The 13,309-nt window shown below is 41.6% G+C and overlaps 1 protein-coding gene across 2 annotated transcripts in view; it reads left to right on the top strand.

Moving 5' to 3' along the window:
* EPHX1 (epoxide hydrolase 1) overlaps positions 1-13,309 on the top strand; it is a 51,388-nt gene that overhangs the window by 24,669 nt on the left and 13,410 nt on the right. For both annotated transcript variants that reach the window (XM_026658204.2, XM_026658203.2), the window contains exons 3-4: positions 7,984-8,177; positions 10,112-10,292. In XM_026658204.2, the coding sequence (XP_026513989.1) occupies positions 7,995-8,177; positions 10,112-10,292 (364 nt within the window). In that variant the 5' untranslated portion in view covers positions 7,984-7,994. The remainder of the gene's footprint in view (positions 1-7,983; positions 8,178-10,111; positions 10,293-13,309) is intronic.

Below are 13,309 nucleotides of genomic sequence, written 5' to 3'. Positions count from 1 at the left end.
GCTTAAATTGCAGCAAGGGAGGTTTAGGTTGGACATTAGCAAAAAACTTCCTAACTGACAGGGTGGTTAAGCACTGGAATAAATTGCCTAGGGAGGTTGTAGAATCTCCATCATTGGAGATTGCTAAGAACTGGTGTCAAGGCTGATTCCCCACTCTGGCACTTCGAGTGCAGAAGGTGAGGGCCCGCAAGGATTCTAAAAATTAATACTGGCCACTCCAGGCTTGTATTAAACTCCCAAGGTTACAGCTTTTCTCTGACCTTGGATTGGTAGATGCTGCCACCACCCAAGTGCAGAACCGCTTTGAGAGACCAGGAAGGCTCACTTGGGAATTCCTTCCTATGGGGTACCCTCAAGCCCTTTAACCCCCCCTTTGGGGAAGAGCTGAAAAAAGGGGGGGGGGAAGAAATCAGCTGTTGCCACCAGCTTATTAAACAACATGTGCACAAACCTCTTAAGACATAAAGATCCAATTCTGTTCTTAAAAAAGGTAAATTTTATTAATAAAAAAAAGGAAGAAAATACATCTGGGAATTTAGGCATTTGCTATATTTAAAAAACAAACACTACAAGGATTAAGCATCAAGAATAGCTTTCTTGAGGTCCAGCTTAAAGGTTACAAGCAAAACAAAAAGCACCTGGGGTTAGTACAGAGGAATCCACAAGCCATAACGAAATAAAAGGAATAAACGTAATCGCGTCTTCCTAGACATTTCCTGATCTACTTACATATCTGGAGTTTTTGAATTAGTAGTTTCGAGGTATGGTATTGATGATTTTTTCATACCTGTCCCAAGTGCTTACAGCATAGCTCTGTCCTGTCCACCTCTCCCCGGAGAACAACCACAGACAGAGTCCTAGCCTTCCCATTGGCTCTCTTGGCCAGGTGCCCATTCACCTCTTTTTACCTATGCATAGCAGTGAGACTTTCTAACCCTTTACAGGTAGAGCAATTAGAGAACAGCTACTAAGAAGGATTTTATAACTACTGGCTAGCTGGGTGTCCATAAAAGGGAGCTCCCTCCCCTCCTTTCATTTATCACAACAGGTTAGACAAACACCTGTCAGGAATGGTCTTGACTTAGTCCTGCCACAAGTGCAGGGGACTGGTCTAGATGACCTCTCAAGGTCCCTTCCAGTTCTATGATTTTTCCCCACTTTTCTGTTGCTTGTTCCTTCAAGGATCCACATTGTGACTAATCTAGTTCCAGTCAAATAGGGGCCCCTTCTGGAGCAAAAAAATAGCACTTCTGAATCAGGCAGCAGATTACTATTTAGCATCAGAAGAGTACACTGGAAAAGAAGATCCCTGCCTTGCTCCTGACCTGTTAGAGCTGCAAAATATTGTCAAGCACTCCCAGTGGTTTAGTTGAGCAAGTTCAAGCTGATTAATACCTTAACGTTTTTAAACCCTGTAATAAAATTTTTGTCCCATTAGATATACACCTCTACCCCGATATAACGTGACCCAATATAACACGAATTCGGATATAACGCGGTAAAGCAGTGCTCCGGGGGGGCGGGGCTGCGCACTCCGGTGGATCAAAGCAAGTTCTATATAACACAGTTTCACCTATAACGTGGTAAGATTTTTTGGCTCCCGAGGACAGCGTTATATCAAGGTAGAGGTGTATTGGCAAAGAGTGATCTGTCTGGAGAGGTACTAGTGTAAGGGCTTATTGTAAATCTGTAAATAAAGGGAGTGAATGCAAGCATGTTATCAATAAAACATAAAGAGTGTTTGTATAACAGCATGAAAATACATTTAAACTTAAATAACTTCCAAATTGAATTATTTTTCCAGCACAGAAGTTACAGACCAATCAATGCTAAGTCTGCTTGCAGTAACCTCACGGTCTGCTGGTAAATAAAAATTAGTGACAACAAAACATATTAAATCAGAGTCATCATAATCTCAGATATCTGACTGAAAGTAGCGAGCCCGGTCTTAAGGCTAATGCTCCATCCATATAGTAGTTTACATTCTTGGGCCTGTGTGATTAACAGCACCTCTCAGAACCATATGTCTTGCATATTATGTGTTCTGCAATATCTGGGCGAAGTAGGATGAGGTAATCCTTTATATTTTTAGAGTGGCATTGTGTTGTAGGGGGAAGAGCTTTAGCTCTGACACTCACTAACATGGGTTTTAAAGTCCTGCCTGTCACTTACCCACCCTGCTGTAAATTTTCTGCACAGGCAGGCTGTTTGTCTTTCTTTTAACCCTTAATGTTGTTTTAACTGATTTTTAAAAATAACTTTTTGGCTTTTTGTTGTTGCTAAGAATAGCTGTGTTACCTTCAGGCACCTCCATTTCAATCCAGGCTTGACCAAATCTATGGCAGTTTGAGGTGCAGCAGGGTACATTTCACTATCCTCTCAGAACTCTGCACCTTGGTGGGAAAAGATCCCAGCAGTAAGCATTGGAAGTACAATGCATCATTCTGCCTCTCTTTCTCCAACTTAATCTAACTCTAAGAATTATTTTAACAATCTTAGATTCATCAGATGATGAAAAATGACTTATTTCAAGGGTGCATATGGAGAAGACCATTTTGTTTTGTAATGTACCCAGGAAAGTTCAGCTCAGATGCAACATCTGGCTGTCAGCTTAGTTTCTAGCCCTCTTGATTGAAGCACAAATAATTGAAATGACTTCTCCTTGGCTAACACAGTGAGACAATGGTTCAGTTAAGGTTTGAAACCAAGACTTTCTTTGCTTCCTGATCTCTGCAAGAGCCACTATAAACCATTTGGTTGTCTTAATCATGAATGCTTAATATTAATGCTTCCCACCATCCCCACTGAATGAAGAAATAATTGGATATGGATGGGTAGAGCAGAATGTGTCTAATTCATTGCTCAGATATGACTTGTAGGAATACTACCAAAACAAAAGCACCAAAAAAAAAAAAAAAGTTGCAGAACTAATATGATGTTTGTAATCATCACATTGCTCACTCTACTTGTGTGGTTGATCCCTTTCCCCTGTCCTTTGTCTCTTTAGATGGTCATTTCTTTAGGGTAAGGACTGTCCCTTTCCCCTGTCTTTTGTCTCTTTAGATGGTCATTTCTTTAGGGTAAGGACTGTCACTTATTCTGTATATGTACAGTAAGCTAGGACAGTGGAGCCCTGTTCTTGACTGGCCCCTAGGCACTATTGCAATAAACATAAGTAACAGAAGTTGGGTGCTATTGAGTAATTCTCCGAATTGAAAATGGATCCTATCAATGTAATGCTTTAACTTTCTTTGATCTATGGGTGTGCTGAATTTGTTTTATTGAAAGTTTTACAAAGCCTAGTGTTGTTAGAAGAAACCGCTGCTATGAATATTAAAAAAATAGAGTTGTTTTTTTTATTGTGACTTAAACATTCCTGTGCAGTGTCTGCAAATATTTCAGTTTTGGATTAGTGCACTAGATTCAAAAAGTGAAACTGACCATAAACAAAATTGAATGTGAACAAGAGTTCATTCAATGAAATTAAAGGTAACAAACTTAAAACTGGTAAAAAGGAAATACTCCCCCCTCCCTCCCACAAAGCACAGTAAAACTTTGGAACTAATTGCCGAGGCATCATTGAGGCCAACAGCTTAACATTGTTTAAAAAAGGATGAGATGCTTGTATGGTTAATGAGAACACCCACAGTTACATTTATATTTATTGTAAGAGACAAACTCTTCAAGGCTTAAGGCACTAAGTGATGGGAGTTAGGAGGAAAGTCCCCCTATGGGCAAGGGAGCCATTATGAGGATGGCTGCTGTTGGAGACAGGATATCAGAGTAGATGTGGTCTGATGTCATATGGCAGTCCCCATGTTCCTATGAAACTGTTCAGTCTATTTTTACTGTACAAATGGAGTGAAATGGAAACCAAACTGAGAATATGGTGAAAAATAAACTAGATTTTAATATTCACTTTTAATCATTTAAGGTGTTGTAAGGAAATGTTTTTTTAAAATGAGATTTTTGAGCAGACAATATCTGTTTTCAAATGGATGAGTTTCGTTTTTATAAAAATTTTAAAAAACAAAAAAAAATGTACTAAGTCTTTGTTACTGTATTTAGCTGTTAAGAATATGTCTTAAAATGTGTTTTTGAAAGGAGCAAAACAAAAACATAATTCTTTGCTAGACTGCTCATAAGAAGGTACCATCTAGGATATTTATTTAAACAATATCCATGAAGGGTCATTCATTCTGAGGAATAGTTAATTTCCAGACTGTAAATATGTTACTGGAGGATGAATGGAAAGATCTCTTTCTAAGATCTGGCATTGAGCCACTACAAAAAATAAATAATGTTAGCTTGCTTTGAAGTTGTAATCTCAAAGGCAACATGCCAACAATGCCACATCAAGAGACCTTAGAGAGTAAAAACACTAACAGTTTATTGTTTACATCTCTGAAAAATGCAAGAACATTAATATAGCATCAGAAAAGTTAAAGAAGAAATAGGTGGAATGAATCCTTCCCTTACCAAGAGAGAGCTAGAACAAGTGTAAAGGGGTTTTAACTTTCATCTCTGGGGACAGCACTGTCCAGTTGTTAGAGGAAAAGATTGTGGGCCAGATTCTCAGCCTTGCCGAAGATGCTTTGTATTGCTCCAGTAGCACAAAGCAGCTTTAAAGAACTGGCTTGAGTAGCAAACTGGGGAATCTGCAAGTGGTGTAAAGCTGGTTTAGTTGGCTCAATACCATCTCCTTCTGGCTCCCACGACCCAGCACAGGAGCATGAGGTAGCAGGGGGCGTATGCTGTGCTCTAGCAATCTGTCACTAACATAATGGTTTTTTGGAGGCCATTACAAGCCAGTGCAGGTTAGAACAGCTCTGTGTCACTTTGCCCTGTCTCCCTGTCCTCAGGTGCAACGGTCAAGCAAAGTGCAGTATCGGGGCCTCTTATATACCACAGTGATTGGGAGTTTTATACGTACTTCCAAGAGGACTGAGAGGTGTACACTGAATACAGAAAGCAACTCAGGGTCTGTGTCTTGATATACAAACCCCTCCATTGGGTTGGCCTTCGCTACCGGAGAGATTACCTGTCCCTTTATAGCCAGTACCTCCCATGACAGCTACATTTAACTGACACCATGACCCTTTTGACCAATAGGGGAAGACCTGTGCAGTGAACAGAACTTTCACAGGTGCTGAATGTGCTTTATGGAACTCACTACCAGATAAGATCAGAATAACCACTTACCTCAGTGCGTTTGGAATGAATTGCAAAACAAATGTCTTTGAATTGGCTTTTCCATAGCAAGTTCTTCATGTGCTCTTGCACAGACACAGAATACACCCACACAATTAAAAAAAGTCTGTCTACACCTCTACCCCAATATAACGCTGTCCTTGGGAGCCAAAAAATCTTACCGCGTTATATCGAACTTGCTTTGATCCGCTGGAGTGTGCAGCCCCGCCCCCCCAGAGCGCTGCTTTACTGTGTTATATCCGAATTCGTGTTATATCAGGCCGTGTTATATCGGGGTAGAGGTGTATTTAAGGTTTTTAGCCCCACAGGTGGAGATGGGAGAGGAGGAGAGAGATATTTTGTTTTAAACATTTGTGAGGCATTTGGTTACTATTGTGATGGGGCCATATAGATTCCTAGACAGTCCAGAATAGAACCCATATCTGAGTTGTGGTGTGACCTGGGGTAAGTCACTTCATTTCTCTGTGCCTCAGTTTCACCATCTATTAAATAGTGATGATATTTATAAGCCTCTGGCCTTGGCTACACTGGCAATTCACAGCACTGCACTTGCTGCGCTCAGGGGTGTGAAAAAACACCCCCCCTGAGCGCAGCGAGTGCAGCGCTGTAAAGTGCCAGTGTAATCAGCGCCTGCAGCGCTGCACGCTCGCTCGCAGCGTTACAAGCTATTCCCCTCGGAGAGGTGGAGTACTTGCAGCGCTGCGAGAGAGCTCTCGCAGCGCTGGCGGCGCGACTACACTCGCGCTTCACAGTGGCAGCGCTGTGAATCCGCGAGTGTAGCCAAGGCCTAAGCCAAGTGCTTTGCAATTTTTAAATGGCCCTTCAGTTCTGACATGTAGCACCACTGCTATGCTATTCCTAAACTGATTGCTCTTGAAGAAAGGCTACTAAAATGTTTTGTATTGGATGATTTTTATGGGGACTAACTTCCGGTCTGAAACGCTGAAACTGGCATGTCATCCAGGGTTTTGTGCAAACCTGGGGAGAATCTGGATTAGGACTCTGAAGAGTGTGGCTAAGAGAAATTAGCACTTTCTCAGAGGATACAGAGGTATTTATGGAATTTTGACTGAAACTGGTCAGCTGATTCAATCCTTAACTTGCCTTTAATTTCCATTTTCTAGGCTGAGAGGGTTTCTGAGGAATTTGAGGTCAATTTGAAAAATTGCAACATTTCCATGTGCACCCCGTGCATCCTTAAAACTTCTGAATGTATGCACACAAGTATCTGATTTTTCTCCAAATGCTGTTTTTATGGGTGCTAATTGTGCTAGAACAATTTATATGCCAGCCTTTGCAAAACTGACCCCAGAAGCTTAACAACATCTCCTGCCTTACAATAATTTTAAAGGACATTGGTCAATTTTAGCCCTTAGGAAACTGGGTGAACTCCCTTAACTTAGATGCTACAGTTCTTGTTTAGCTTCATGGATGAATTTGGCCCAGCATTTTCAGTGAATATTTTATTTATCCCCTAGACCAATTTCAAAGCATCGTATTACTCTGTGCAACAACAGCAACAACTACAACAAAAACCCTTCCGCGCTGGAGAGAGTATGGAATAGTATGTGTCATAAATAATGTCTGCCATACAGAACAGTTTTGAAATAATTAATATTTTAACAATAATTCCTCAAGCATGATGGGTCTTTCAAATGTGACATACTTTAAAAACAACAACAACAAAACCCAAACCGCCGCACACACATTTCTTGTATTTAAAAGGCTACTCAGAAACATTAATATTAAAGAGAAACTGGTTTCGGGGTTTTGTTTTGTTTTCTTGAGGCACAAAACAGTTTAAAGATGTTCCAAATGGAATTGTTTAATATTTTAAGTATTCTATATCTAGTGCTCTTAAAAAAGTACAACCAGCCTGAAGCAATGATTATGGGATTAAGAAAAGGTGAAACCAGGGTGGCTTTGGTTTGGCAAAATTTCATCACTTGGGGAGGTGTTTTGGATCCTGGAGTCTATGTACTTTTTTTCTTTTGGAGGGTCCACAAGAAAGCAAAGGGGAGGCCTTCTGAACACTTCAACCTCAGTCTACCTTTTACGCTGATGAAGTCTGGAGGGAGTATAGTAAATGTAGAATATCTTTTTTCCCAGCAGCATTCAAGTATGCAAAATTGTCTGCTTCAGTGTTCTTCACTAGTTTAGTAGTATGGGTCTGTGCAAGAATCTGAAGCCTTGATATATGTATTCTATGAATTTTCAGGGATAGGCTGGGAGGTTCAAGTGACTAATAATATTTTTGTACAAGGCAATAGTGACCAAAAGTTACAGCAATCTGATAATATAGCCAGGGTATCTACCATGTTATAATATGGTTGGGCCACAGCAGAGATAGGCTTCTAGCCGCTTACATTAATTTTGAAAGTGGGACTTAGGGCTTATCTACACTACCTCGTGGGGTCGATCTAAGATACGCAACTTCAGCTACGTGAATAGCGTAGCTGAAGTCGACATACTTAGATCTACTTACCACGGTGTCTTCATTGCAGTAAGTCAACAGCTGATGCTCTCCCGTCGACTCCGCTTGTGCTCCTCATTCTGGTGGAGTACCAGAGTCAACAGGAGAGCGTTCAGCGGTTGATTTATCGCATCTATACTAGACGCGATAAATCGACCCCCGCTGGATCGATCTCTGCCCGCCTATCCGGCGGGTAGTGTAGACAAGCCCTTAGGCTCCTAAATTACCTAAGCTCTTTTGAAAATTGTATGTGACATGCCTCAATCAGTTAACAACAGGGTTGTGCTTTTCTCTTGCAGTTGCAGTCATTATGTTGCTTGAAATATTCCTGACACTGGCCTTGGGGATCGTCGTCTATCTGTTCCTTACCAGAAAGAAGGAGGAGACGCTACCCATTGAAGAGGGATGGTGGGGCAAAGGGCAGAAACCTGACTCTGAAGAAGATACAACTGTTCATCCATTTAAGGTGGAAACCACAGAAGCAGAGCTGAATGTAAGGAAACATCTCTCCTGGGGAGAGGAGAGTATGAAATGGCAGAATAAATGCATGATTTGTTTTGGACCGATTTTAAATTATACCAGTAACTAAATTTATAGAAGTGAAATAGAACTATTGAAATTGAGGTGTGATGCATAAATCTTAATAACAAGGGACTTTCCCTTGCTCTCAAAAAGTAGTAGTGATAAATAGACTTCTGTATCCCAATGTTTTGTTTTGTTCCCAGCTGACTGCTATCATGTTAGCGTATGAGCCTACTTTGTGGGGTCTGATAATTCCAGAAAATATAGCACATAAAAGTGGAATTTGGTTTTAGTGATCATTCAACTTTGTGCTGCTGTACTTCCCCCTCCCTCTGACTGATTATTGAGGCTCTAGATTATAAAAAACAGATTGGGGAAATGTCTTTAATTTACTCATTTCAGAAGCAGATAAGAATTTCTCACCTTCTTGAGTGCCACTTGGCTGCAAGTAAAGAACAGCACAGCTCTTGAAAATGTTAGTTAAAGCCTTTTATAGGATGACTGACCTGCCTTGGCATTAAAACACTGATACCATGGTAATGAATACAGTGAAAATATGTAGGTGGTGGAATCTTGCAAGTGATAGAGATTTTGCTTTTACATGTACATGTTTGTACATATTTGGGAAAGTTGCAGCTTTATAGAGCTGCTTGGAGTGATTATTCAAATATTATGCACAAAATGGGGTTGTCCCTATAGTTCCTTATAACAGGTTTCCATTTCTTTTATTGGTCATGGCTTCTGTAACTCTTACCTTCTTCCACTTTTGGGTTTAAATAGAAGGTGGCCTCTTAAATGTTCTCTTCCGTTGCATGATAAAATTGTGGGTAACTGCTTACTTGAGGGTTGTCTCTAAATTAAATACAGTTTTGTTTTGTATAAAAGCTATTGTAAAATAACAACCCAGCAGCAATAAATGATATTGGTTGGGCATAAATAAGGCCTTGTCTAGACTAGGATTTAAAGTAGTGATGTTAGCACGTTAGCTAACACATTTTATATAAATGTAGGCTAGACAAGTCACTTTACCTTCAACACCTGTTAGCTGCAATAGGAGTTATCCATGTACATTGACATCAGAAAATACCTCCCAGGTCAAAACCCCCATAATTGCAAGTATGAGAAGTCTCTTGCTTCATACAGGCCGCTTGTCTCTGCTGAGTGATTATTAGCTGACTGTACCATATCTGCAGCATTCCACATGAGCCCTGAATCCACATTAGGAGTGTCACTTTTGTAGACTCGACAAATCCACCAAAATAAATTTGCAGGGAAAATATCCAGCTCACTGACTGAGGGGAGCAAGAGAAAGGGATTTGTTGGAGTTCCATGTGTGGAGGGATTGCTGGACTGGGCTCCAACAGTAGGATTTTCCAAAGTACCTAAATAACATGGAGCACAAGTACCATTGGAAGGAAATGGGACTTGTATTCCTAAATCACTTAAGGTGGTTTTGAAAATCCCACCCTAAAGCACCTTATTCAGTACCCAAATAAATGGAAAAGGGAAGGTATCCTCGTGACACAGAATGGGAGCGAGCACTGTAAAGAAGATGCTTTGATCTCCTGCCCATTGGATGCTAGAAAAAGACTTCTCTCCTCCTGTGGTCTGACTGAACAAGGACAGCCAAGACAGTGTGACAGGTATGCTACAGTCAGGAGAGAAAGGGCAGAGGCTTTAACAAGGGGAGAGGGCATTGACGGGGGCTCTATAAGTACATCAGCAAAGCAGTAAATTACACAAGTATCACTGGAGGTTTTATTTTCACTTCAGTTACTATTTTGCTTGGCAATAAACTAGGAAATGTGCCAAGTAAAACACGTAAGAGAATCTATAGTATCTTTATCTTATCATCCTTCCTCTTTTCTTTTCCCTTCAACCTCTTTCTCTTCTTGTTTACTCTAGGATTTATTTAGAAGACTGGATCAGGCTCGATTCACTGAGCCCCTGGAGAACAGTTGCTTCCAATATGGATTTAACTCCGTTTATCTCCGGAAGGTCATCTCCTACTGGAGAAATCAATTCAACTGGAAGAAGCAAGTGGAAGTTCTCAACAAATTCCCACAATTCAAAACTAAGATTGAGGGTGCGTGGCTTTGCCCTAAAAAGAGCATGTGATAAAATTTAAAGATCACATCTAGCCTGTTGGAATCATTCCAGTGCCATTTAAAACTGGCCAGTTATAAAGCCTGTTTCTAAGAGGTTTTTAAAATGAAAATTCTAGCAGATACTGATGCATAGTGGTGCTGTTGTTAACAAATCTTTGCCGAGGGGCGGTTCTGATGCCATGAAATAAAAATACTTTACCCTCATGAGCAATCTCGCTAAGATCGGAGTGCTGCATATGAGTAAGGTTTGCAGGATCAGGCTTTGCACTTCAATACAGGACTGCTATAAACTACTTAGTACCAGTAGTTTGGTGCATCCATTACCATTAGAAGGAGTGACACTAAGAAATCCAAATCTTGGTGCTAAGGTTAAACCCCAAGACTGGCTGCATCTGCAGTGAGAAATATAGGGGATGTCTCCCACCATGGTTGTAGCATTGGTACTACCTGTGGTGGGAGCAATAGTGTTGACTGACTGCTCAGAGATTTACCACTGTGTAATCTAAGCTTATCTCTGAGTAGGTCTGGGTGTCACAGAGGTAAAAATGCTTGTGGCCAGGCTATACAAGCTAGTATCAGTGAAACTGCACCACTGCTACAGCAATGGTGAGAAATTTCCCTAAATGTTTCAGTTTAAACAAGGCCAAAGAATGCCAGATGGAGTCCTCTGATGCCTGCACAGATTTTCTGTTGAGGTCACTGGGAGCCAAGTACAAGTATCTGTTGGCAGAATTTGACCTTAAGACTTTAAAATACTGATTTGTTCTCAAGCCTGCAAAATATCAAAATCATCCATTGTATCATCCACAGATTCCTTACCTTTTTTCCCTGTCCTATTTTATCCTATGTACTTGCCCAGCCACCATCAGTACCCATAGGTTCTATATCTCGGTAACCCTCTGTAGGACTAAGGCCTAGATGTGGCTCCCTATGATGGATCCCATCAGATTTTCTGCAGTGCAAATTCAGGTGATCCCTTCCCCATAACAACTGCTTGGTCTGCCTTCACTGCACTCTCTGTCAGCCTAGGAACATGTTTCCCTTTGTATCAATTTAATGTGCTTCTGGCACTTGATGACCAGGCTAGCTTATTCTATTTATTTATTTATTTGTTTGTTTATTTATTTAAAATACTGTACATCAAAGGGACCTCTTGAAAGTGACTGGGGAGATTTTGAGATTTACCAGTCATTGCCTAATGGAAGCTTTGAAATGCTTGGAGCAGAGTAATGCTTTATATGTTTGTGTGCTTTTTGGGTACAAGGTGTAGATTCAGGGCAAAGCAGCCAATTGTCCCATATTAAGAAATCTATGAAAGCAAAATTCAAGCTTAAGATGATGCCTTTTTTTATTTGAACCCATAAATGAATATTGTTAGAAAAGGAGTAATTGACCCTAAGAGGCATTCTGGGTTTGTCACACTGAGACAGTGCCGTTTAGTGGTTAGAACTTGGTGCCTTTATTTAAGCACTGACAGTGTACTTTTATCTTGTGTAGCATCCAGCAAAGAGACGCTGCCTTAAAAAGGACTTGCAGTTTGCCCTAGTCTACACTACGAGTTTAGGTCGAATTTAGCAGCGTTACATCGATTTAACCCTGCACCCGTCCACACTCCGAAGCCGGTTTTTTCGACTTAACGGGCTCTTAAAATCGATTTATGTACTCCTTCCCTGACGAAAGGATTAGCGCTGAAATCGACATTGCTGGGTCAAATTTGGGGTAGTGTGGACGCAATTCGACGGTATTGGCCTCCAGGAGCTATCCCAGAGTGCTCCATTGTGACCGCTCTGGACAGCACTTTGAACTCAGATGCACTAGCCAGGTACACAGGAAAAGCCCCGGGAACTTTTGAATTTCATTTCCTGTTTGGCCAGCGTGGCGAACTCAGCAGCACAGGTGACCATGCAGTCCCCCCAGAATGTGTCTACGTTCCCCCTATCATCTCTGTCCCTGAGGTTATCACAGATTAGAAGGCGAAAAAAACGCACTTGCGATGACATGTTTTCCGAGCTCATGCAGTCCTCCCGCACTGATAGGGCGCAGCGTAATGCATGGAGGCATTCAGTGGCAGAGGCCAGGAAAGAATTGCTGTGTTTGCTTAACGGCAAAAGTATCATGCCTCGCTAGCAATCCTGCCCGAGCCAGGTCGCTGTGTCAGCCTTGGGCGGGGGCGTGACCACTTTGTGAGCAGGAAGGCCATAGATATAGACATTGCATTAGGTAGCTCCTGTAGCTAGAGAAAACATTCCTGTGCATTTGGCAAAGTCTGTGGCAAAAAAAGAGAAGCTCCATAGTGTAGTGGTTATCACGTTCACCCAATACCCGAAAGCCCTGTAGTGTAGTGGTGATCACGTTCACTTAACACATGAAACGTCACCGGTTCGAAACAGGGCAGAAACAGGTCACTGTTCCTTTTTCTGACTCCCCTCCTGCATTTTTAGTCTTAGAACAGACCGCGCTGTGAAATTTTACTTTGAATTATATCAATTATGAGTTAAATAATATGGAAGCACTCGCTCAGTTATAGTCCTGGGTTCCTTACCCTTTCAGCTGCTCTGATAAATTAACATTTTTGTTAGGGGCGGGGGGAAATTTTCATGAAGCCTTTTATAGAGACTAAATGCTATCCAGGACTCTGAAAGAATCTTAACGTGGCCCATAGAGTGCAATCCTTCATTCTGGATTTGTCATTCCACAAGTTGAACTGCTCGTTACTACTGTCCAGGCTTCATGAGCCATGGGAGCAAGGGGCAGGCTGGGGTAGGTGCGACCGCACAGTAATGCCTGCTGGGAGAGCAGCCTGAGGCAGAAGCCTCCAGCTCGCATGATATTCCAAGCAGGACTGAATCTTCATGAGACGAAACTTAAAGAAGAGAATGACCTGGAGTCACTCCCATTCGGTGCTCTAAGAGGAGGATAGCCATGTCTGTCCAGGCAGCCCTGATCGACCTCACCGAGGTCTGCCGGCTGAGCGGGACCCTGGCTGGCAGGAGCC

The sequence above is a fragment of the Terrapene carolina genome, unplaced genomic scaffold (genome assembly GCF_002925995.2).
Source record: "Terrapene carolina triunguis isolate 2854851 unplaced genomic scaffold, T_m_triunguis-2.0 Scaffold406, whole genome shotgun sequence".
In the NCBI taxonomy this organism is placed as follows: domain Eukaryota; kingdom Metazoa; phylum Chordata; order Testudines; family Emydidae; genus Terrapene; species Terrapene triunguis.
The sequence above is the reverse complement of the archived record's forward strand: the minus strand, read 5'-3'. Positions and strand labels throughout refer to the sequence as shown.